At 42.0% G+C, this 26051-nt stretch overlaps 1 protein-coding gene across 1 annotated transcript in view; it reads right to left on the bottom strand.

Annotated features, from left to right (window-relative positions):
- STXBP5 (syntaxin binding protein 5) overlaps nucleotides 1–4928 on the bottom strand; it is a 153672-nt gene extending 148744 nt beyond the window's left edge. Inside the window, 2 exon segments of the mRNA XM_032215762.1 lie at nucleotides 2193–2290; nucleotides 3535–4928. Of these exon segments, the coding sequence (XP_032071653.1) occupies nucleotides 2193–2290; nucleotides 3535–3687 (251 nt within the window). The 5' untranslated portion in view covers nucleotides 3688–4928.
- Between the last annotated feature and the right edge of the window lie 21123 nt (nucleotides 4929–26051).

Genomic DNA, 26051 nt, shown 5'->3' with positions numbered 1-26051 from the left:
ATGCAAAGAACAGTAGAAAGTAGGTGTCACTAAACATTTTACTAAATATTTAAAAGAAACTAGAAAAAAAAAGCTTTCAGCCGTTTATAAAATTTAGAATTTTCACTATAGTTTCCATATTGAATGAAGCAAGCTGTGTTTATGCAGCAAACCTTTCCAGAAACTGTTGTTTATGGTGCTACTGGACTGAATAAGTACGTACTCCAGGAATTTGAAATATAGGGCAGTAGTCCCCTTTAGCTTCTATGTGTGATTGACAAGTACAAAATCCTATTCCTAGACTTTGACAACCTATTATCTCCATGTCTTTTGTTGCACAGTGGAAGTAGGAAAAAACCAACCTTATCATTCCAAATCCATGTTGTTTTTCCTGACTTAACAAAATTTTATGAAGTACAAGCTATATAACTCATTATCACACTCCAATTCTGCAAATATGGTGCAACTAAGGGGCTATAGAACATGTTAAATGGTAGAAAACCACACTAATAATCTCAACTCTATTATTTAGTGTATAGAAAGATTTGAAAAGCATATCAAGTTACTTGTCCCAGTATTAAAAACTATTTTTCTACAATTAATGTAGGCATTTTATATTTTCAATTCTTACTTACAAACACCCTATGGGTAGCATAGACACAACCATTACAACTGCTTACATTACAACCATTACAACTGCTTATACCCATTGACATCAATAACCTAGTCTAGTCTTTATGTTTAGTTTTATCCACTGTCCATATTTGAAAACTAAGACTTTTAACATAAAATTGTGTCCCAGGATGCAATGGTTCAGCTCTTATCCAACTGGTTATTTTGCTATAATTTCTTCAACAGATGATTTACACTGATTCACAATTTTACTCCTGTGCATCTTCCTCCACTTTCTAATGTATTTGCAGTGTCAATAAAGGAATCATCAAGGGGCTAAACTGATTATTTTACTCCACGTGGAACATAAACCTCCACACTACCCTCAATGAGGGCAGGTCAATATATGGAAACCAATCCCAAATGTTCAGTATTTTTCTAGAGGACTTTATACATCCTGCAAATTAGTAGCATGTATTCTCTCTTAAGCAAAGCCAGAAACTGCCAGTTGAGAAGGACTTGCCATTTATAATGCAGACAGAAAGATGTTTAGTTTGTAAACAGAGAAACATGGATTAAGTATCAATTGCATCCAACCTTTATTTTAAATTCTTTGATTATATTAACACATCATTGGAACTATTTTTTGTAGTTTGTAATTGGTAAAAAGACCAATGCTTTCATCCCATCTTTTAGTTTAAAAAAATAGGATAAAATCAGCATTAACATTTTAATTAAATTAAAATTTTTAACAAATTAACATTACAATCATTTTTATAATTTAAGATATTGCCATAGCAGGAGAGGTGATTAAAAGGTAATGTCTCTTAGTAACTTCATAGATATGTCCACATAATTTTCTCGGCAAGAATACAGAAGCAGTTACTGTTTCTCTAGTCCATCCCCAAATGAATTGCTTTTGTTTACCTTAAACTTCTACTAAAGAAACACCATCACTTATTAACTATGTACCTAGATCATGTACATTTGCCAACAATTCCCTTATATCTCAAAAGTTTTTTCCAAAGGAGAATATATTGTTTCTTTTATCTATTAAGAAACATTCAATGCTATCAGTGCTACCAACAAAGCCATATATTGGCTCAGTTTTGGTTCTCTAATTGAGATATGAAATAATCTATCATGTTTTAAACTTGAAAGCCACATAAAAACTACTTCATTTGCCATTAAACAACAATAAAAACATTTTACTTATCAAAACATTTTAGATAACAGAATCCAGTGGTACATTTCTGATTCATATTTTAAGGTACAAGGCAACCCCCCCTCCCCAAATCCTAATTCACATTTTTGGTTTGCAACATGGAAAAGAATTACTCTGCTTTAATCTTCCAGAAAAGCTATCAATTAATAACAGTAAAAATAACCAACATGTTTTCCCACAATGTCTTATACTTCCAATACTGGAAGACTTAGATTACAGACACAGAAGTAAATGCAAAGAAACAACTTTTTTGTCTCCCCCCATTCAAATGCATACCTGGCTTGCAGAGTGCTTTGTCACAGTAATTCCAGGACTAAATAGAACATAAGGACGACCTTCTTAAATATTTTCTTTTAAAAACATAACAAAAGGATACAGCCTTAAAGCGCCAGTTTGTGTTCCAATGGCAAGTATCTTCTGAACAGGATCAAAAGACAAAGCTGAAGGCTGATAGGGGAAACCATGGCGAACAGTCTGTCAAGTCAAGGTAGTGGAGCAATGGTGATTCAGGCAACCAAAGAAAAATAAAAAGGCAATATTTTAGGAAGAAATGACTTCATTTAATGTACAAAATATTTTTTTAACTTGGAGGAAAATAGATTAGAATATATTTAAATCTTACTGAACATACAGAAAACAAAATGAAGTCTTTGCTCAAATACCTATAGATAAATTTATCATTCACTTCTCACTTTACTATTTTTAGAAACTCTTGCAAAAATTAAACAACTGTATTAAAATCTGAGACAGACTGAGAAATTTGATGATGCAGTTATTCCTGTAAATTAAGTGTTCACTAATTATTAAGATAGCTCTTTGGAGAGCTATTTCTTTTTCTCTGAAGGCCTTTATTTTTTAAAAAACAACAACGCATAGGCACTTCTGCATTTAATGCATTACAATGGCCACCAATGTTCCTTCTTTTTATTTTTTATTATTTTTATTTTTTAACAACTAGAGGTGTACTTAAACTCATTGTGAGCAAACAGCACAGGCAAAGCCAGTGAAACCAAAATGTTTTTTATCCTAAGGATCAATCCTAACCCATTATTTAGATAAAGTATTCAATCCACAAGCCGATCTACAGCAGTTTAGGCCACAGGTGTCTAAAGGTGGAGAGGAACATCCACTTCGTTTTGTGTTTCAATTTGGCACAACTGGTGAATTAATCTGCTGCATCACCGTTTTGGAATTTAGACTCCAACTGCATTTACTGCATCCCATCAGAAAAGAAATATCCCTTCCTATTAGTATTACTTCTTCCTCCATGCCCAAAATGAAGAATTGTTCCCTCTATATTTAGAGAACACCATTTACTGTTAAGATCCCCATGTTTGCTGGTAATGCAGAGCATTTAGTACTCTGTCCTCTAATGGCATCAGAGTGGCATTTTAATTGTGGTCAACAGCGAAGCACACATTTAGCGGCTTCCCTCCAAGCATCTTAGATATATATGTACACATCTGTGGCTTAAAATTCAAGTGATAAATAGACATTCAGGGGAAGATGCTTCTCAATAAAAGCCGAGGGTCCCTCATAACGTCATCCTCGCGGTTGCTCTTCTTCCCCCACCCACAATTTTTTTTAAAAAAAAAACCACACACATTAAATTGACAGCTTTAAAAGCACCGGAGTCCAGAGTCTGCAGAACCCATCATGGCTACATCATCCTCTGCTCCCCCCCACCCCATTTCTTCCCAACCGGCTGCAGCATTCACCTTGCAGAGCTGGAAGTGCTCGGAGTGGAGGGTCTCCTGGATGTCGTTCTCCCGGGTTGCAGCCTGCTGCTGCTGCGAGGAGGAGGAAGCTGAAGAGGAGGACGACGAGCCCGCCAGGCCGTCCAACACCTTTCTGATGTTAAATTTCCTCATGGTCTCTCCGGCGGCGCACCCTTTTCTTCTTCCTCCCCCTCCTCCTCCTCCTCCCCCTCTCCACCCCCCTCTTGCCGTGGCTCCTACTCCCGCCCGGCCGCACACCTCATCCAGACGAGCGGAGAAAGGGAAGGAGCAGGCGGGCAAGGCGAAGGGTCCCGCTGCAAAGGGAAGGACGCCTCGAAGTCTCGGCTTTTCCCCCCTCCTGCTTTGCCTTCTTCATCCAACCATTATCACCCCCCCTCCTCGGTCTGGGCACGGGGTGGGAAAGCAAGGCGCGCGAGGCGGGGGGGGGGGAGAGGTTGCTCAAGGCAGACGCGGACTCAGGGGGCAGAGCAGTCACCCTTATCAGTTGAGGGAGTGGACCTGACCAAGGAAGAGGAAAGCGCTGAACAGGAAGAAGAAAAGGAAGAAGGGGAACTCACGAAGTAAATAAATCTAGCGGCGAGATTAATGTAGCACGGCGGCTTCTTTGGGGCGGCTCGCCACGCCAGCGCGCTTGTACGCCACACTCAAGGGAGCAGCTCAGATGGCTCTGTCCCTGACCCCCGCCCTCTAGGCTCCGGGAAGGCCGCTTCGTCTTCCGCAGGCTGCCCTTTGCCTGCGCTTCCTTTCTCGTCCAAACCCCTAAGCCCAGGCCCTCTTTTTGCACCGACTCTCCTCGCCCGCCCCTCCGGCTCTTTGCCACTACTGCTGCGCGGTGAGGGGAGCCCGAGCCTGCCTCTTCCCCCCTTCCTCCTCCTCCTCCTCGTGCGGCTGCGAGTCCAGAAGTGACAACGGCGGCCGCCTCAACTTCCCACCCCTTTTCACTTAAAGGGAGTAGAAGCGGCTGTCCATCATCTCGCCGGGTGCCCACCAGTTTCTCTCTCTCTTCCCGGCGCAGCTGCAATTCCCTGTTGCCCGGTGGTTGCGTTGGCTGGCTGCCTCGCCCGCCGGCCGGCCGGCCGCCCTGCCTCGCCGGCAACGCTGCCCCTCAGCGCGACTCCTGCCCCGGGAGTGTCGCCAGCGGCGCTTCGCGGGGACTTTGCTGCCGCCGGCTGTCACACGCCCCCACAATCATCCTCCCGCAAAGGCTATACCGGCAGCTATTGCTGCCGCTGCCGCCTCGCAACACAAAAAGGCGATCCCACCGTGAAGCGGTGGCGGTGGCAACGCCGTCTTCCTCCTCCCCACCAAACCCCTACGGTAGCTTATCGCTGTTGTCTCCTTAAACTGCTGGTAGTGGCAAAGCAGGAGCGACCGAAGCGGAGCATGCGCGGTACAAGGCCTTCCTGCAAGCACCCGGATGTTGCTGTCTTTTCTTGTTATTGAGGGGGAGGAGGCGAGTGGGGATCGACACGTCCTAACGGCCTTCCTAGAAGGCGTGCTGAGGTTTTTTGGGGCGCATTGGCCTCTTGGGCACTATGGATGTGGGGGGGGGGAGATTAAAGCCCTTTGAATGCAGCCTCCGGGACAAAAAGCGCGCCTTGGAACGGCTGAACAGGGCGCCTGGAGGTCTACCTTCAGGTAGCTTCCTGGAGAGGCTTGCAAGGGGCTGCAGCCCAGCTCCCGCCTTGCCTCAAGCGGTGGGATGTGCGTCAGAGTAAAAAAAAAAAGAGAGAGAAGGGGGGAGGTCGTCGGAGGGCAATTATTTGGCTAGGTTCCCGCCGACCCACGAGTCGGTTGGGCCGATTTCGAAGCATTCTGGACCGCGTCCGCCCGACGCCAGGGATGCAGGCACACAGAGCCTGGTGATGGGGCTGGAGGGGCATCCCTGCTGTTGTGCAAGGCGGCAATAGGGATGTCCCAGGTGAGGACGGAGCGCCAGTACGCCCTCCGTTCAAGTAGAGGCAGTAAGGGGAAATTCCGCTGCCGCCTTCAAAAGTTGACGCGCTCCCGAGGTGACTTGGATGACAGTTTCCGTGGGGACAATTGATTAAGAGAGACAACGTGATTAAACTTTGTTTACTTCTTTGAAGTCCTCTCTTCCGCGTGAAAGAAAGGAGGCAGCTGTATTGCGGGAAGCGATGGAGGGATAAAGGATAGTGCTGATGCTGGTCAAAAGCTTTTTCATTGATGGAGCAGTAAAAGCGGAGTAAGAGGCAGATTAGGATAGGCCAGTCTTGGACAGGAATGACCTCAGCTCAAATCACCTATAACCACCGAGCTTATGCTTTTCAGAGGGACTTTGGATATTTTTAGATCTGAGTGGTTTGTTCCTGCTTTCCGTTAATTAAAAAAAAACTAAACAGATAGCCATAATGGTTTTGTCTTCAGATTTTTGTGATGTATCTTAGAAGTGCCTTCAGGTTTCTGGTGAAATTAATAGATCAGTTTAAGACCATCTTATATGGAAAAGGTTGTGTTTGAACATATTTTTATCCCACCACATCTAAGTGGTCTTTTAAATCAAAAGCAAATGTAAAGTGCAAAATAAAATAGGAAAAAATAATTTGCAATCATTAAAACTAATTCAGAAACTTATTTTAATTAAAACAACTATATTAGTTACTCTAAGACTTTTAAAGACCTCTATTGTGTTTCAGACCCAAAAATTTAGTAGGTATTATAAGTGATTAAGTCTTTAACCCTATGAAGACTTACCCCAAAGTAAGTTAATGTAGTGTGTTTTGAACATAATCATAGCAGATTTAAACTTTGCAAGCCCAGCTAAAGTATCCATAAGCATTGTTAGCTTCTTTCTCTCTCACTCACTTTGTTGTAGGTATCTGAGCTACATTTTTCATTTCTCAAGCTACAATTAAGTTAACTGTTAAACTGTTATGTCTTATGAAACAGAATAAACCAGGCCTGTTTTACAACAAAATGGAATGGGATTAAAGGGAAAATATATAATATTGTATCTTGACTTAAAGCTGGTAGCAGCCCCTAATCAATGCTGAACTTGAAAAATAGTATTCCAGATTGAATCAAGGAAATACAGGACTGTAAAATGGATTGAGAATTTAGGTAAACATCTAGAAATTAGGCAAATTGATACCTTTATTATTGCCAAGAACAATTCATAGTCATGAACATGTAATCACCAGGAATCAAAAGTCAGTTTGATGGCGTTTGATCTTTTCATCTTGATCTTGAGGATAATATGGACTGTTCCACTAAAATTTAACTGTCAAAGAATTTTTCACTGATCCAATTAAAAACTCTGTAAAATTTTGAAAGTCTGATATAGCAAAGAAAAAGACAAACTGTTCTTCTTGCTTGCATTTTTCAGCTAGGAATACACATGTATACCAAAGTGACCCAATTGATGACCCACTGGAATTCATAATATCCCACTTTCTAGCCTGGTGCCTTAATTACTATACCAAACTAACTCCCATAAATATTTTGCCCCTTCATGTGTTGTACAGCATTAAGATTCTAGTCCTACTCCTGTATGCTTAGTCTGCCATGAGAGAGATGAGTATTCAGTCTTTTGAACATCAAAGCAAAGTATGTTTGAAGTTAGATCCTATTTATGTTGATTGCTGCAAAACTGACTTAAAAAGCATTAGACTCTTACTTTTGGAGATACTGAAATTAGGAAGATACATTTTAGAATTTTAAAAACTTAAGACTTTTACATTCAAAATCCAGTTTTTAATATAAAACTAAAACTGGCCATACATAAATCATCAGTCTGCTGAACCAGTATTCCATTCTTGAGATAATCATGCTTAAATCATTATATTATAAAATAAATGAAAGTTATTTGTATTTTTTCTAAATAATTGTGCCTAATTATCCCACAACTTATAAAAAAAATGACAAACGTTAACATTTAGTATTGAAAAACTACATAATTCTGAAATTTTATTTTATTGGCATATTTATTTATTCATTTTAATTAATTGTAGGATTAAAGAGGCAAAAGATTCAGATTCAGAAGGGAAGAAGTATGTCAGAGCATGTTGGAATGTTGACAACTTTTTAAAACAGTTGCATCTTTTCTCTGAATCATGCAGCTCTGCTCTATAGCTGCAGCACACTCCTGTGAAAAGATATTTTCTAAATGTCAATTGGACTTGCTTATATGCTCATGCTTGATCCAAACTATCTTTTCTCCTTTAAATATATGCTATAAATTCTATATGGTAATAGCATTAAGGTGCTCAGTTTTGGCAAAGTAGTGCCTGCAATTCCTATTGTTTTGGGTTTATTATTATGCTTTAGATTTTATACAGTATCATTTTTTTATTTAAATTTACAAGATTTGGAGAACATATTTTATCAAAATCTTAGAAATGTAAATAAATAAGCTAATAAATAGTGGTTGCCTGTAGCCCTCTACATAAGAGGATATAAAATACATTTTATAGTATGTAAACCTTGAGATCTCTTTATATTATAGATATTAGACATAATGTACTATGGATATTTGGTCATACCTCAATTATTAAAGCTTGGAACAACATATTTTTCTTGATTTCTATCCATGCCATCACCAGGTTTTTTTAGAGAGGAGATTTATGTACCAGGCTTATTCACAAGTGAAATATATGGTTATAGCAATAAATGAAAATAAATTTAATATGCTTCATGAAATATAAACCATTGCCATAAGTTTTATTAAAATATGTTGCAACAAGGCTTTATATAATGTCTATAATAAATATGTCATGAAAATGTCAAAAGCAGTATGTTCGTAACCACATTCTGAATATTATGTGCCTTGAAAAATGTAGAAGCCACTGCAGTGAAAGTGGAATATTATTACTTACATGAAGTATTAGAGTCTATGAGATTACACAAGAATTGTGGGCCTATTGAGGATTATGTGTAAATGGGACAGCAAAGAAGGTTAGTATTGCTACGACAAGAACATTGCTTGTAGAAACACTGAATGTTACTTCCTGGCAGTGTAGAAGGCAAGAATTTGAGTATGATGAACCTTAGAAAAGAATACTGTCAGGCACAGATATTTTTTTCTAAGGGGATTGCAGATGATAGAGGAAACTAACAGTGACTTGATTAATCAAACAATGTCTGCAGCTACAGTTGTGACAGCACAAACCATTCTGTTTGTCTTCAAAGATACAGAATCAGTGTAGAGTCAGATTGCTGCATCTATTCTGATTACCAATGTTCACCCACAACAATTTAAGGAAAGTGATCAGGAAATAATTTCACACATGTGGAGGTTTTGATTTCCGAAATCAAGCCTACATTGGTCTTAAATTTTGTTCATATTTCCTTGTGTATTTTAAAAGGACAGTGTTTTATTAAATCCCACATAATTCAAACAAACCTTTCATTCCTGACATGTGGAAAAAGTTCTTGGAGATAATTGTTTTACTTTATGTACTATAAAGATGGACATTGATTTGAGAGACAGGGACAGATAGGCATGGAGAGAAGAAGGTGGCTGAGTGCCAGTTGCCAAAATGAGCCTGAAGGTCTGAGCATTCTAAATCTATGTTATTTTTTTTTTCTATTTGGTTTTGCATTTATATCACTCTGAACAGTTTAGCATAGCCATGGTATGTCTTTTACCACTCTCACCTGAACATACAGTTGTTTTATAGCAGCTGTGTTCAGAGAGCATGGGCCAGCTAATTCAGAACAAGATCATGTTTCCTCTTTTTCTTTTCTCTAATTTATTTCTCATTTTGTGTGTTTTTTCCTTCAGGATTTTAGCTTGGTTTCCTTTGCACTAAATTCCCTGAGATTTGTAATTCTATCACTGTCTGAAGGACTAATTTATTTTTCTGCTTATCCAAATCTTCTTTTGACCCTTGCAAGGACTTAATTAATTTATTTCCTACAGTCTAAAAATGCACAGTACTGTTTCCTTTTGTTTCATCGAGGTCTAGTTGCTGCTCTGTCTTCTACACCACATATCAGTGTTGGCCAGCTTAGAATTAATGAGGACAACTTCTTCCAAAGACTATCTGCTTCTTTTTCTTTTAACCAGTAAAAGAAAATTGTTTTTCCTGCCTCCATCTAGATATAATTTCATATTTTACTTAACATATACTACCATTTTATCCTCACTGCAAATTTTCTATAAACTTGACTGTTTAGAAATAAATAGCAGTGGTCTTAACAGGTTATTCTTAATCCTTTCAGCAGATACTGTCAAATTAATGTGTTCTGCATATCGATATGTAGGCATATGAAGTCTCATTGGACTAAAAGATGGTGTTTTTTTTGAATAGGTAGGAGAAATGCATAAATGTAATAAATGGTACCTGCTTTCTATAATGACAGGATACACATACTGTAAAGTAATTGAATTACATTGAACTAAAATAAATTAAATCATGTTTTTATAAATGTAACAAAGAGAAAAAAGACCCAAATGTATAAGACCCAAATATGTGTGTGTGTGTGTGTGTGTGTGTGTGTATGTTGGTCTTGTTGTATTCGGGTCTTTTCCCATGTAAGATTGAGAGTGTCTTGGCAACGTTTCGGCGAGGTCTCACGCACCATCTTCAGGCTGGTGTTTTCGGCTTCGTGTTTGTGTGAGTAAAGCATGGTTGGAGCTGCCATCTTTCTATAAATCTTGGGGGTGGTGGTGAAGTGCTGGCTTTGTTTCAGTAACTGGATTGATTGGCTTTGTAGTTGTATTTAAGTATTTAAGTATTTAATAAATTTATAGGCCGCCCAATCCCGAAGGACTCTGGGCGGCTTACCGAAATACATTTCCAAAGATAAAGAATTAAAAAATAGAGAGAAAAAAAGAAAAACAGATTAAAAGATCACTTCATACACTCAATCTAGGCGGGGCTGGACCTCATTCATGAGGTCAACAGCCCCAGGCCTGCCGGAATAGCCAGGTTTTGGTAGCCTTTCGGAAGGCTGTGAGAGTGGGAAGGATCCGGATCTCTGGGGGTAGATCGTTCCATAGGGTCGGAGCGGCTACAGAGAAGGCCCTTCCCCGGGGGGTCGCCAGACGACATTGTCTGGTCGACGGCACCTGGAGAGGCCCACCCTGTGTGATCTTATCGGCCGTTGGGAGGTATGCGGCAGAAAACGGTCTCACAGATATCCAGGTCTTAGGCCATGTAGGGCTTTAAAGGTAATAACCAGCACGTTGAAATGCGTTCGGAGACTGATAGAAAGCCAGTGCAGCTCACGGAGGATAGGTGTAACATGGGTGTATCTTGGTACACCCCATATCGCTCGCGCAGCTGCATTCTGGACCAATTGTAGTCTCCGAACACTTTTCAGGGGCAGCCACATGTAGAGCGCGTTACAGTAGTCAAGTCTTGAGGTGACGAGGGCGTGAGTGACCATTTGAAGTTCCTCCCGATCCAGGTAGGGCCGCAACTGATGCACCTAGCGAACCTGGGCAAAGTCCCCCTGGTCACAGCTGACAAGTGATGTTTTAATGTCAGCTGCGGGTCCAGGAGGACACCCAAGTTGCGGACCCTCTCTGAGGGGTGTAAAGTTTCACCCCCCAGGCTTACAGATGGAATATCTGGACTGTCCTTGGGGGGCAACATCCATAGCCACTCAGTCTTGTCAGGATTGAGTGCAAGTTTGTTCACTCCCATCCAGACCCTGACAGCTTCCAGGCACTGGCACATCACTTCTACTGCTACACTGAGTTGGCACGGGGCGGAGAGATACAACTGAGTATCATCCGCGTATTGATGGTATTTAATCCTGTGCCGGTGAATGATCTCACCCAGTGGCTTCATGTAGATATTAAATAGGAGGGGGGACAGGACCGAGCCCTGTGGCACCCCATATTTAAGGGCCCTAGGGGTCGACCTCTGTCCTCCGACCAACACTGAGTGCGACCTGCCGGAGAGGTAAGAGGAGAACCACCGTAAAACGGTGCCTCCCACTCCCACCTCTTCCAGTCATTGCAGAAGGATACCATGGTCGATGGTATCGAAGGCCGCTGAGAGGTCAAGGAGCACCAGGATAGAGGAATGTCCTCTATCCCTGGCCCGCCAGAGATCATTGGTCAGCATGACCAAGGTTGTTTCGGTGCAGTAACCAGGCCTGAAACCGGACTGAAAGGACTCTAGATAATCTGCTTCATCCAAGGTCCGTCGGAGCTGAAGGGCCACCACCTTCTCAACAACCTTACCCAAAAAAGGGAGGTTGGAGACTGGACGATAGTTTTTAAGGATAGCTGGGTCCAGAGAAGGCTTCTTAAGTAGGGGTCTTACCACCGCTTCCTTCAAAGGTTGCGGGAAAGATCCCTCCTGTAGAGACGTGTTCGTGATCCTCTGGAGACAGCCTCGTGTTACCTCCCTGCTGGTCAAGACCAACCAGGAGGGGCACGGGTCCAGTAAACAGGTGGAGGCACTCATCGCTCCCATGGCCTTGTCCACTTCCTCAGGGGTGACAAGCTGGAACTCATTCCAAGAAGTCTGATCAAGGCCCTCCTTCGGCATCTCCGCTGGTACTGTCCAAGTGGAGTCAAGGTCCATCCGAATCTGAGTGACTTTGTCCGACAGAAACTGAGCAAATTCCTCAGCCCTTCCCTGTAAGGGTTCCCCCGCGTCCTCCCCTTTCAGGAGGGAGCGGGTTATCCTAAACAGGGCGGCGGGGCGAGATTCTGCGGACACAATAAGAGCGGAAAAATGCGTATTTTTTGCCGCCCGTATTGCCACTAAATAAGTCCTAATAAAGGCTCTTAGTTGTGTTCGGTCGGATTCAGAGTTGCTAGCCCTCCAACGTCGCTCTAGGCGTCTCTTTTGGCGATTCATCTCCCAGAGTTCCTCGGTAAACCAAGATGCCCTCCTAGATCCACTGCCGTGGAGAGGCCGCAAAAGCGCAATCCGATCTAGTGCCTCAGTTGCCTCTGTATTCCAGGCGGCGACCAAGGACTCTGTCGGATTGTGGGCAAGGGAGTCAGGTATCTCTCCAAGCTCCTTCTGAAATCCCAATGGGTCCATCAGGCTCCTGGGGCGGAACCATTTAATCGGTTCCACCTCCCTGCAGTGGGGGAGTAGCTTCTGAAAGTCAAGCCTCAGCAGGAAGTGATCTGACCATGACAAGGGCGAGATCTCTATTCCCCTTAGTTCGAGATCACGTCTCCACTGCCCCGAGAGAAACACAAGGTCGAGCGTGTGTCCCACTGTATGTGTCGGACCCTGAATTACCTGGGTCAAGTCCATGGTTGTCATGGAAGCCATGAACTCCTGAGCCCCATCAGAGCGTTCGCCTAGAGATGGCAGGTTGAAGTCCCCCAGTACTATCAGTCTGGGGAACTCAACTGCCAGTCCGGCTACTGACTCTAGGAGCGCAGGCAGGGCTGTTGTGATGCAGCTGGGAGGTAGGTATGTCAAAAACAAGCCCACTTGACCCCCTAGGTCCGACTTCACGAGAAGAGATTCACACCCGACAGTCTCTGGAGCAGGGATCCTGCAAGGAACCAATGACTCGGATAATAGCTGCCACTCCCCCACCCCTTTCTTGGTGTCATGGTTGGTGGAGCACCTGAAACCCTTCTGGGCACATTTCTGAGAGGGGACTCCTCCCTCGTGGCCCAGCCAGGTTTCAGTAATACATGCCAGGTCTGCCCCCTCGTCTAATATTAAGTCCCGGACGAGGGGAGCTGTCAGCCCTTCTTCATTCAAAAATCAGGGAAGAATGTGCAAGCCTGAATCCAGCAGAGCTAAAAGCTTTTCAGTCTTGCCAGCAGGTGGCACCCTTAGTTGAATAGGGATAAGCATGGGGCCTTTTTTTGAACTCACCCAATGATGCGAACGGTTGTCATCTGATTCGTCAGACGAGCTGGAGCTAACGTCTCCTCCTCCAGCTGGAAATGCTGGGGGACATTTTCAGCGGCGCACACAGTCTCTCTCTTCTTGCTTAGGGCCTTACTTGCTCTCCCCTCTCTTCTGGGAGGGGGTGGAGCGGTCTGAGCCATTTTAACACGGCAATTCACGGCACAATGGCCTTCCTTTCCGCAGCGGAAGCACGTGAAAGGCTTGGCTTTGCCAGCGAAGCTTCCCTTCACTTCTGGCGCGGAAGGGGGCTTTTTGATCCAGTGGGGGGGGGGGTGACTTCTCCGCTTCTCCCTCTTTCATGCCTTGAAGTCTGGCCAAATCTAACTCAACATCTGCTGCGTGTTCATACCAAGCAGTCACCCGGCGGGGAAGGTATCTGTTAACGCACTGCTGGTAAATTTTTTCATTCAATCCCCCAGCGAACTGATCCAACAAAGCGTCTTCTGACCATCCCCTCTTATAGGCTGACAACTGTTGAAACTCTTGAATATAATCTGCCACCGGTCTATTTCCCTGCTTCAGGGCCATAAATTTCACCCTCCCGTGTTTCTCAATCAGCGGGTCATCAAACCTCCTCTTCATTGCAGCCATAAAGTCATTAAAATTCCTCAGGAGAAGGGAATTACCTTGGTGTAGGCCCACCATCCATTCGGCCGCTTTTTTCTCCAATGACAGTAAAACCATCCTCACTTTTGTATCATCAGTTTCTAAATCCGGACCATAAATCTCCATATAGTTCCAGACCTGTATGATAAACAACCCTAAACTCTTGGGATCACCATCATATTTTACTGTTAAGGGAGGGACTTTTGCCATTCGGCGTCGCCTGTGGGGCTCCCCTACTCTTTGAGCGGCCCTAGCTGGGGGGGAGGCTGGTTCTGGGTTTCCTTGCTCCCAACCCCCCTCGGCTTCTTCACCCTCCCTTAACCTGTGCATGGAGTACCTTTGCTCAAACTCTTCACCTTGCTCCCTTTCCGCTGCTCTTCCATGGCTTTTGCGTTCGGACCAAGCTTCCTCGAGGAGCCTCATGGCGTGGGACAATTTGTAATCCTCTTCCCCAGCGTCACCCCATTCCGCTGATTTTTTTTTTTTGGTCTCCTTCTCTTGACTCCCGCATCCAACTCCTCCGACTCCTCTTTTTGTCCCACATCCAAAGTCCATCAGGGACGAACAGTAGGCTCTTCCACCCTTAGACCAGCCAGCCTTTCAGTTAAAGATGGTTCTGCCGCCGCCCCTTCAGTTTCCTCTTGATCACTCATATGCAAAGACATTATTTTCCTTCTTGTGAGGGCACCCCCCTCGGTAGGTTGTAGCTCCGGGTGGGGTGGAGGTGAGACTTAGCTTAATTGTCAGCCCTTCTTCATTCAAAAATCAGGAAAGAAGATCACAGGACTCCATTGGTAGGAATCAAGTGTACTTTTACTAATTATAAATGAATAGAAGCGAAGCTAAGTCTGGTTATTTAGGTGCGAAAGCGAATAATATATTGTATAATTCATTCCTCTCTCCTTGGCATCCCTTGCACAGTCCAATCATAATTCTCCCAAATGTCAGGTGTGAGATAACCTCGAAAGGCATCACCAGGATGGAATGCTGGTCTGTTGGCCTTGGCGGGAAATACTCCTCCTCCACATGAGCAGTAAGGTGGACAGTTCAAAATCTAGAATCATCCTCCAGCACGACAATGAGTCCCCTCCCAAATACCATGCCCCCCTCCCCGTTTCAATGGCAGCCGAAGCAGTAGCAAAGCGGAGGCTAATATCTGGCCCTCCTCCAGAAAAAGGCGGTCAGACCTGGAAAACGACAAAGCACAAACAGACAGACGAACAACAAGAAACTTAAAAGGAAAAAAAAGGGGAGGGAGAGAGAAAATGTCAGGAAACTGGCCAAACTAGGGTTTGTCAGGATAAGCAGAATAGAACCGGCGGAGCAAGTTAGGGGCCCGGATATGGGACTTGTCCACCCATTCGGTATGAGAAGGGGGGAAATGCTTCCAAGCCACCAGGTACTGAATACGATTCTGCCGTCTACGGGAGTCCAAAATTTCGCAAACCTCGAAATGTTGTTCACCATCAATCAACCGCAGGGCAGGTGGTGGAAGAACAGGCGGAGGTAAAGACGAAAAGCGAACAGGTTTTATGAGGTTAGCATGAAAAACAGGATAGACTCAGTGGAGGTGTTTAGGTAGCTGCAGCCAAACGGAAACAGGATTGATGACCTTGATAATAGGAAATGGGCCAACATACTTAGGCCCCAACTTCTTGGACTTCTGGGGAGTCTGAAGAAACTTGGTGGACAGATAAACCTGATCACCCACGTTGTAATCATACGGCTTAGTCCATTTCTTATCAGCCTGTTTCTTATGTGCGTGATGCGCAGCGTCCAAAGTTTGGAGTGCCAAAGGCAAAACGTGCCGAAGGCGATCACTCCACTCAGAGAGAGACGAGACTTGTGGCTGCTCACGAGGAACCTCAGGAATAGGTACAAAATCCTGGCCATACACCACCCGGAAAGGGGTGAAACCAGTGCTGCTATGCACAGAATTATTATAAGCCACCTCCGCATGTGGCAACAAGTCCACCCAATCATCTTGCTGGTAGTTGATGAAACAACGTAAATACTGCTCCAGAACAGAATTAGTCCTCTCACAAGCCCCATTAGTCTGAGGGTGGTGGGCGGAGCTTAAGCCCTGGGTGGAGCCAATCCGCTTAAGAAACTCCCTCCAGAACACAGAGGTGAATTGCACACCCCTATCCGAAATGATGCGGTCAGGTACCCCATGTAGTTTCCAGGGTTAATTCCATAGGTGTTCATTCTCGTCTTGCACATGCGCACATGCGTATCATGATTGGTAGATTCCCACTCGCCATCTTTTTTTTTATTAATTTTTTTTTTATTTTGTTACTTAAACAACACATGCCCACACCAGTGGGAAAAGAAAAAATCAAAAAGTCAAAACACAGAGAAGACAAAAAGAACAAAAAACAAGGCAGGAAAAAAAAAAGGAAACACAAAAGAAGAAAAAAGGAAAAAAACACAGGTATATATTATAAAAAAGTATATCAGCTGGTTACAACATGTTTTGGTGCATCTCTTCCATTAATTCATATTAATTCAAATATCTTAACTCAAATGTTTACCATATTGACATCATTATACCTCCACTTTTAGTTGACTACAGTTATTTAAACATCCTTCATCCTTAACTATGCCAAAGATTTAATCCATAACCACATGCTAGCATTTCATTTACTTGTTTGTAAAATCCTCTATTAACATCAAATCCTCATATCCTGTTTTAGCTGAACATCCATAATATTTAATACCAAAAATTCCATCTTCCATGCATATAGTTTATTATCATTCTCCCTTCTTTGGTGGTGGCCTCCCAGCTTCAGCGGTCCTTGGAGGAAGCCAGTTACCTTGACCCATTCCAGTCCGGCTTCAGACCTGGCTACAGCACAGAAACCGCTTTGGTCGCATTGACCGATGATCTCTGGAGAGCCAGGGATGGAGGCCACGCCTCCATCCTAGTTCTCCTTGACCTCTCGGCGGCTTTCGATACCATCGACCATGGTATCCTTCTGCGACGACTGCGGGAGGTGGGGGTGGGAGGCACTGTTTTGCAGTGGTTCTCCTCCTACCTCTCGGACAGGTCGCAGTTGGTGTTAGTTGGCTGGCAGAGATCGACCCCTAGGCCCCTAACATATGGGGTGCCGCAGGGTTCGGTCTTATCCCCCCTACTATTTAACATCTACATGAAACCGCTGGGCGAGATCATTCGGAGGCACGGAATAAGATACCACCAATACGCGGACGATACCCAGTTGTATCTGTCCGCCCCGTGCCAACTCAATGAAGCGGTGGACGTGATGAACCGGGGTCTTGAAGCCGTTAGGGACTGGATGAGGGCTAACAAGCTTGTACTCAACCCGGATAAGACCGAGTGGCTGTTGTGTTTCCCTCCCAATAATTTGGTTAGTGTTCCATCACTCAGGCTGGGGGGCCAAATATTATACCCCTCAGACAGGGTTCGCAACTTGGGAGTCCTCCTGGACCCGCAGCTGACCTTTGACCACCATCTGTCGGCTGTGACCAGGGGGGCATTTGCCCAGGTTCGCCTGGTGCACCAGTTGCGACCCTACCTGAACCGGGAGGCTCTCACAACAGTCACTCGGGCCCTTGTGACCTCTAGGCTGGAATACTGCAACGTGCTCTACATGGGGCTGCCCTTGAAGAGCATCCGGCGACTTCAGCTAGTCCAGAATGCGGCCGCGCGAGTGATTGTGGGTGCACCTCGGTTCGCCCACATAACACCTATCCTCCGCGAGCTGCGCTGGCTACCTGTTGATCTCCGGGTACGCTTCAAGGTGCTACTTACCACCCATAAACTCCTCCATGGTAGTGGATCTGGGTACTTGAGAGACCGCCTCCTGCCAATTACCTCCTCGCGACCTATCAGATCACACAGATTAGGCCTCCTCCGAGTTCCATCCGCCAGTCAGTGTCGACTGGCAACCACGCGGAGGAGAGCCTTTTCAGTAGTAGCTCCGACCCTTTGGAACGATCTCCCCGTGGAGATTCGTACCCTCACCACCCTCCAGACCTTCCGCACAGCCCTCAAGATCTGGCTATCCCGTCAGGCCTGGGGTTAAAGATTGTAATTCGTCCCCACCCGAATGATGAATGTTGTTTCTATTTTTAATTATGTACTGTTTTTATATGTCACTGTCTGTATTCCCTTCCCCACAAGTTGTAAGCCGCCCTGAGTCCCCTCAGGGAAAAGGGCGGCCTATAAATAAACTTACAATTACAATTACAATTACAATTTATGTAATTATATCGTATATCGTAACATTTTCCCCATATTAGTTAACATCTAACTCTATATAGTTTTATTTTATTTTTTAATAGTGATAATTATTGTGATTAATAACCTTTGTATATGGTCCAAAAATATTTCCAACCTTCCCTTCTCATATCCAATTATTATTTATCATATCAACTCCACATTATATACATTACTATCAATATCTATTATTCAGCTATGTCTATTACAAATAAGAATAATTAGGTTTAGCTAATTTTGAATTGTATTCTTCCATCTATCAGCCTGTGTCTCTCCAATAACAAAGCCTCCTTAATCCAATTACCATTCGTGGATCAAATTTTACAAACGTCTTTATAAGCAAGTCCAAACAGGAATATCTTCGCACCTTTTTGCTTAGGATGCCTCTCATATAATGTCCTAGGCATTGTCCTACGCTTGTTGCACTTTTCAGCTTGTCTTTAATTCTCAGTGGTGGTATTGGAAATTTTGCAAATGATGTTTCATAAAGTATAAATTCTTTAATGCTTCTCATTCCTCCTGCGCTCTGTCTTTTGAAATAAATCTTCTGTATGGCTGCCCCCCCTTCAAACGTTGCATCTCTTTCTCCCTCCGAAGTAAACCAGACGCCCGAAGTGTCAGCAAGTTGAGAATCTTTAAACCAGATGCCCGGAATGTCAGCAAATTGAGAAACTTCATTTCTAACATTCTTCATTTGTATTTCAGGAACATTCAAACATTGAACATTCTCACTTTTTTCTTCATATTTTGATGTTAAAACCAACAAATAGTCCAGCTTTTTTTCAAATCTATCATACGTATCAGACAACTTTTGTAACGCGGGGAAAATCATTTGAAATGAATCATTTGAAGCTTGCATAGACGCCATGTTTGTGACGCAGCTATTTCCCTTAGAAGCTTTAAGATATTTGCAAGTAAGAACACGCTGGGAGCTGTGCAATCTTATCTGATCTTAGACCAACACAGCCAAGCAATAAAAGTGTCAAATTGTAAGGAGCCAAATTATAGTAAATTGCTTTACAGCCCACTTAAGGAGAGTCAGAGGAGATGTTGAAGTAATCTTTCCTTTATCCATGTAAGTAGCATTTAAAACATTTAAGAAATAGGGTAACCACCGGCCATAAACCCATAAAAAAAACCCAATTCGCCGCTAGATTCTTCTGTTCTTTGGTTTCAATTAGCTTAAATTTTTATGCGGACCGTATCTCTTTGAGTAATAAAATCAGCTTACCAGTTGAAAACACTCACACCATTCTTAGGGGCAACCTGCAGTTTCGGTTAGCTTACAGCTAATCCAGAAGGAACTGGCAAAGGAGGTTAAATTCCAAGCCCCCCAGAGACTTTGTGAACGTCTCTGAGGTCACTGGATCTCCTCCAACCTTTCACTGTCTCTCCGGGACAGCTTGGGTCTGAAACGAACTGTCCAATTTCCTTCGGAATAGGGGAATTTCAGGAATAGCCTGAAACTCCGTCTTCTCACTGCTAAGCCCCGCCTTCTTCCCCCCCCACTTGCCATCTTCAGGTTGGTGTTCTGGGCTTAAAGTGTGATCAGAGCTGTCGTCCCTCTACAAACCTTGGTGGGCGTGTGTGGAGTGCTGGTCCCATTTCAGCAAGTGGATTGATTGGATGTGTGGCTGTATCATGATTGGTAGATTGGTGCTGATTGGTGCTGGCTGTGGATCCGTTGTTGTTTTGTGTTGTAACAGCCTGGTTGGTGGGTGGAGCTCGTTTGTTGATTGGGCTGGTTTCCAGATGTCTGGTAGGCAGAGGTATTGTCACGTTTATTCATGTTGTGGGGGTGTTTCTCTATTTTCCCCTACTCCAGGGGAAGGTAACTGCAAAATCCCCATTTCTTCTCAATCAGTTGGGACTCGGGAGTCAGAGAAAGATGGGGGTGGGGCCAGTCCGAGGTGATATTTACTGGTTCTCTGAACTACTCAAAATTTCTGTTACCGGTTCTCCAGAACTTGTCAGAACCTGCTGAATACGACCTCGGGATCAGACTCAATGTTCTGATTGTTTTTACAATTATTGTTAAGCGAATCATGCAGTTGGAGGTCTGAATCCAGCTTCTCCAATGTGTGTCTTTTGCTGGAAAATGGCAAGAAAGTCACAAAACACAATCACATGACCGCAGGATGCTGCAACTGCTCATAAATGTAAACCCGTTACTAAGATTTTGAAATGTAATTACTTGTCTGTTGGGGTGATACGACAGTTGTAACTTCAAGGATGGGTTATAAGTAACTTTCTCAAACTCATCATAATTTTTCCTGGTTGTTGTATGATCAGTGGTAAGTCAAAGACTACCTTTAGAATTTTTTTTTAATTTGAGTTGGAATTGTACATACTGGTACAAACAAGTCATAAATACATCACCTGAGAAATAAATACTATCCCATAGTTTAATAAATCAATAAAGCTCAGTTCCATCACTTTAACTACACAATTAAGACTAAGATTTAATTCAACAAGCATTCTTCCTGCTCTTAAGTATGTTGACATATGCATTAGGTAGCAAGAACAACTTTTTCCTTATTTCATTTCTGATAATAACATAACTATAAAGCTTTGAGAATACCCTACAAAATAATCACTAAAATGTTCTAATGTGGAGAATAGAACAGCAGCCCCATTATATACAATCAGATGACTGTCTTAATTTAACAGTAAACCAGGTTTACATGCCAACATGTAAACAACATGACCATAGTCAATAAACCTAATAATGTATTCACAACTAAGAAACTGTACTAGATCATGTCTACAAAATGGTGACTAATAATAAATAATCTATTCTGATTTATTCAATCTTTCTTATTAATTCTTTCTAGTGATGACAACTACCCTACTGAGTGAATGAAGCAGTGCTTATCTCTCCAGCTGGTAGAAATTAGAATGATGTCACTGTTTGTGTATGCTGGTGAGTACTGCAATATAAAACTTACTAAATAGAAATATCATTAGCAGAATGTTTGACATTTTAGATCTTATTACTATTACATTAGAATTCTAGAAGACAGTGAACATTTATGTAGTGTTCTTGTTTGAACTTGTATAGAAATCTGTTGAAAGTAACATCAGTTAAAAAAAATAGCCAAAAGGAACATGATTTTAATGCTAAATTATTTTTTTCATGTAAGAGCAGGGATCATTTTGGTCAAAACTTTTTTATTTTGTTTTGGTATCTGCTGCCTATTCCTATCATCTTTAAAGGTGTAAATTTCATCTGTGGTCTAGATGACAATTCAAAACAACTTTTTAAAATGATTCTTTTATTTTAAACAGGGTAGACAATCCTTCTGAAGGGATGCGGCTACCTAATTTTACTTACTTGAGATTTGATTGGATATATGCATCATTGAAAGTATTTGGTAACTCTGCACAAATGTTCCTAGGAGATAATGATTTTAGGATTGAAAATCTTGTGTTGTAATAGGGTTTATAAATGAGATGAAGAAAATTTCCTGGGGCTGTTGGATTTAGCTTCATGTTTTATCCTGGTAGGTATTTATATATTTATAATAGTGCAGGCCTATACAGCTTGTAGAGGGAATAAATTAAAAATCACTGCCAACCAGCCAACCAACCAACCAATCAGTTGTTTAGCTACAGGTAGTCCTTGGCTTACAACAGTTCATTTAGTGACCATTCAAAGTTAGAAAATTATTGAAAAAAGTGACATGATTGCTAAGTGACTTACTGTTTTTCACACAATCGTTGCAGCATCCGCATGGTCACATTAGCAAAATTCAGAGAGCTGGCAACTGGCTCATATTTATGACAGTTGCAAAGTCCTGGGGTTATATGATCACTTTTTGTGACCTTCTGACAAAGTCAATGGGGAAACTAAATTTGCTTAACAACCATATAACTAACTTTACAACTACAGTGAGTCACTTAATGACTGTGGCAAGAAAGGTCATCAAATGGGACAAAACTCACTTAACAAATCTCGCTTAGCAACAAAAAAATGGGCTTAATTGTGTCGTAAGTTGAGGACTACCTGTATTGGATTTATGGCAGTATTAGAGTTGGCAGCAGTGAGTCCTAGAGGTGCTCAGCAATGTGTCTTTTGGGCAGCAGTAGTTGAATTTATGACTTTTAAAAACACCAGCTGGCTGCACAAAGCTGCTTGGTGGACCAGGGGTTGTGCAGGCCTGGTTCTATGTTGTGTAGTTAATGAAAGGATAGCTCAAATGCCATATTTGCATCTCAATTGAAAAAGCTATGAAGAAAATATCTTTCAGAGGGGACATAAACGAAGGTTAGTCCAAGAGATAAGATTAAAAACAAAGCAATTGAGTTCACAGGTAGATTCATTAATATATTAACAAAACATTTGTTGTCTAAATTATTGGTATCCGAGAGTACTTCAAAAGTAAAGTATGACATTGTCAGTGAATAGAAAATTCAAGCAAAAAAACCAAACAACACTAATACTTTGTACAACTAGCAATTAATTTACTAGGCAGAGAAATTCTGCTGTTTTTAAAATCAGATTTCATTTAATTTGATCAAAGAAATTGCATCAAAATTTCTTTAAATATGACATTATTGTATTTATTTAGTTAAGAGATTACTAAGGGATGCCTGGGAAAGTCCTGCCTTTTGTTATACAGTAATCTTTCCATATCTATCTGTCTATCAATCTAATCTAATCTCTCTACCTCTCTCCCCCTCCCTCTCTCTTTGTGGTAAACATAACTAATACTCCTGCCTCCTATATTTTGTACAACAACCCTGTGAGATGGGTTTGGCTGAGGGTGATTGTCCCTTCCAGCTGTCTTTCATGCCTAAGGCAGGCCTGCAATTCATAGTCTCCAGCTTTCTAGGCCAGCACTTTACCCCTACACCAATGGTGGGTTCTGGGTGGTACGGCCTGGTACAGCCGTACCAGTAGTAGCCTGGAGCAGTGGCCACCATACCAGTATGGTGGCTCATTTGGCCCACCTGCTCTAATGCGACCGGCCAATTGCGCACATGCGCACAATATGTGGTGCCTGCGTGACCTCCACCGAGCAGCTGGGTGTCACAGGGCGGTGGCATGCACATGCGGGTGCAGCGCGCATGCCCAACTAGAACACCCAGCCCCATGTGTAGCGTACCAGCTGCAACGGAGTCCAGAACCCACCACTGCCCTACACCAAACTGGCTCTCATATCTCTCTTTCCCAAATTGTACATCCATTGGGGAAGAAACAGACCGAATTCAGGCAATAATACACATTGTTGCAATAAATCCACCTTTTTCCAAAATTTCATTATATTGTTTTAATTATTCATTTGTGTTCATTTTGGTGCTTGGATTTGAACAGGAGATTTGTACATTAAGATTACACTAAAGAGAAGTATGATGGCAAAACATTTACATAACACTTCTGTTAGATCGGGTGAATGAAGGCACACTCAGGCTTCAGAGAAACAAACAGCTCTTTATTAGCACAAGTCAACTACGTACAATCCAGCGAAGGTTCAGTCTGACAACAGCCCTTTTATAGGGAGCTGTCAGGCCCTTCGACCAATCAGATTGAATCTCTGTTCCCGCCAGAACAGAGGACCTTGGTGTAAACCATTACCAATGTTTCTGGTATCTAACAACTTCAAGAATTGTTCCTTTGGTTTCAAAGTGAAAAGTACAGTATATTTTGGAGCACATACAGTATTATTACAATGTTATAATTCTTTAAGCCAAATGTCTCTTTTCCAAGGATTGCACTCTAACTATGGAGAACAACCATCTGATCCTGGGAAAAGAAGCTGCTGCTTTAAGGAGTTGCCAGTAACGCTACATGAGGATTCAAAATGCTCCAAAGCAGCTTTGCCGTTTGCATTCAGCCCATTTGAAAACCAGTTCCTATTTGAATAGGGAATTACCTAATTGAAGGTGCCATCAGCAGGAATCTTCTACTTAAGATTTTCCTTTAAACCAGAAACATGTCTGTTTTCTTTGTTCACACTTTCAAAATCTTGTAAGACTTGTCAATTATTATTGTCAATAATTATTTTACAGAAGTCAAAGTATTTTTCAAACAAAATATTAAAAATGAAGTGGAATTGATCCACTTAAACATATTTTGTGGTGAAGAACTGATGCATCTTTATGTTTGAAAGTATACAATTTTGGAATAGAAAATAGAAGCAATGCTTCTATTTGTTCTGCTCATTTGCTAACTCCAAAACCTTTTATTACTCATAATGCAATTCCTCTCCCCCCCATGTTCACACTTTTTCCCTTCTACATTATTGTTGCATGATTTTTGATTGCTATCTATTTTTGCTGACTAGGATATATCCTAAAGTATAGTGCCACATGGAAATACCTAGTTGGAAGCAAAGAAGATAACCCTATTACTTTAGTTTCTGTATCTTCTACTGATTTAGATAGCGGTTTTATAATAATGCCTGTTAATATTACAGTGCTCTCTGTAAAGTATTAAAAGTACTTACAGCTTGTTCCTGACTAATGGCCAGTCATTTAAAGTTATGGCAGCCTTGGAAAGGATGCTTTATGGTCCAGAAAGCATTTCTGGTCATTGTAAAATCAGATAATTTAACATGGTTAGATGAACACACTCCTGTTTGTCCATGGCTGCCACAACATTGCGTTCATAGTTAATATCTAGTGAATCTAGACTTTCTAGTGTGAAATGTAAAACCTCTCTTATCATTCATTTTGTGGCTATTGTTTTTATCATCCTATCCTCCCTTAAATTTTCTGTGTTCAAACTTTCTGAACAACTTTGCAAAGAGATCTGTTATATTTTTAATTTCACATTAGCTGAGATGGATGCAAAAAGCTCAACCACCCACCTTTGGTCAACAAATATTACTGCAAACAAGCATGAATTGGAAGTGCAGAACAAACGAAGAAATGTTTTTGACAGGCTTCCCTGGTAGTGTAGGAGGATATTCTGCAAGTCTAAAAATACCTTCAGCAGTTTTCATAGACAATTTGAAATATCTCCCTCACTACAGAAGATCATCCTAGAGCCCACATGCTAGATCTGACAGATGGCTTTTAAGAATCTTTTCTTGTACTTCAGTTGCAGAAAAGAGGTGGGGGGGGGGGAGACCAATAACTAGTTTAATTCTTAGATTTGTATAACGCCATTGATGCGCTATAGCCAACCAAGTCAATGTGTCTTCCTTCTTAAATAAAGTCCAGTAAAGAAAGTCCTTTCTTTACTGTTCCTAATAGGCTAGTTGTGAAGTTTCCCTTTACTTAGTTGTCCTTCCATTGTGCTTTTAAAATTCTCCATTTGATTAGAAAATAATACCTGGCAAAATCTAACGAATTAGAAAGTTTAATTGTACAAAAGGTGGGTTGATTCATCTACAGCAAAGAAAATAACTACTTGTAGCAGATATGGAAACTTTAACTTATGAGTTGTTCTGACTAGTTCACCCCTCCTAAGTACCACCTAGCCTAAAGTATGAGAATCCATAAAGGTATCCCAAAGGCTTCCTCTTTTTTTATCCCATTTTAATTATTATTTTGTGATCACTTAGGCAGGGTCAGAAGCTGAATTCGGCACAAATTTAAGAGAATATGTCAGATATTGATGACCACCAAACATAAACTCAGCGTGAAAAACCCAATTGAAATTTTATTGATTTCAAATATGTATATTTAGGACTTCAGGCTGAATTAACCAATGAGCAACTGCATATATAATAGTCTATTCCCTAGAAGTAATAGACTATCTGATGAATTCCTTTGAAAAGTCCTTGTTTTACATTCCTCCCTGTGCCAGATCGGAAACTAATTTCTTTTCAATTTTCTTTAATAGTATTCGGAAATAAGGAGAAGTTTCTTTCTTCCCTGTAAAATGGATT

Source organism: Thamnophis elegans, chromosome 4, assembly GCF_009769535.1.
Source record: "Thamnophis elegans isolate rThaEle1 chromosome 4, rThaEle1.pri, whole genome shotgun sequence".
Classification (NCBI taxonomy): domain Eukaryota; kingdom Metazoa; phylum Chordata; class Lepidosauria; order Squamata; family Colubridae; genus Thamnophis; species Thamnophis elegans.
This window is presented reverse-complemented; position numbering and strand designations above follow the sequence as displayed.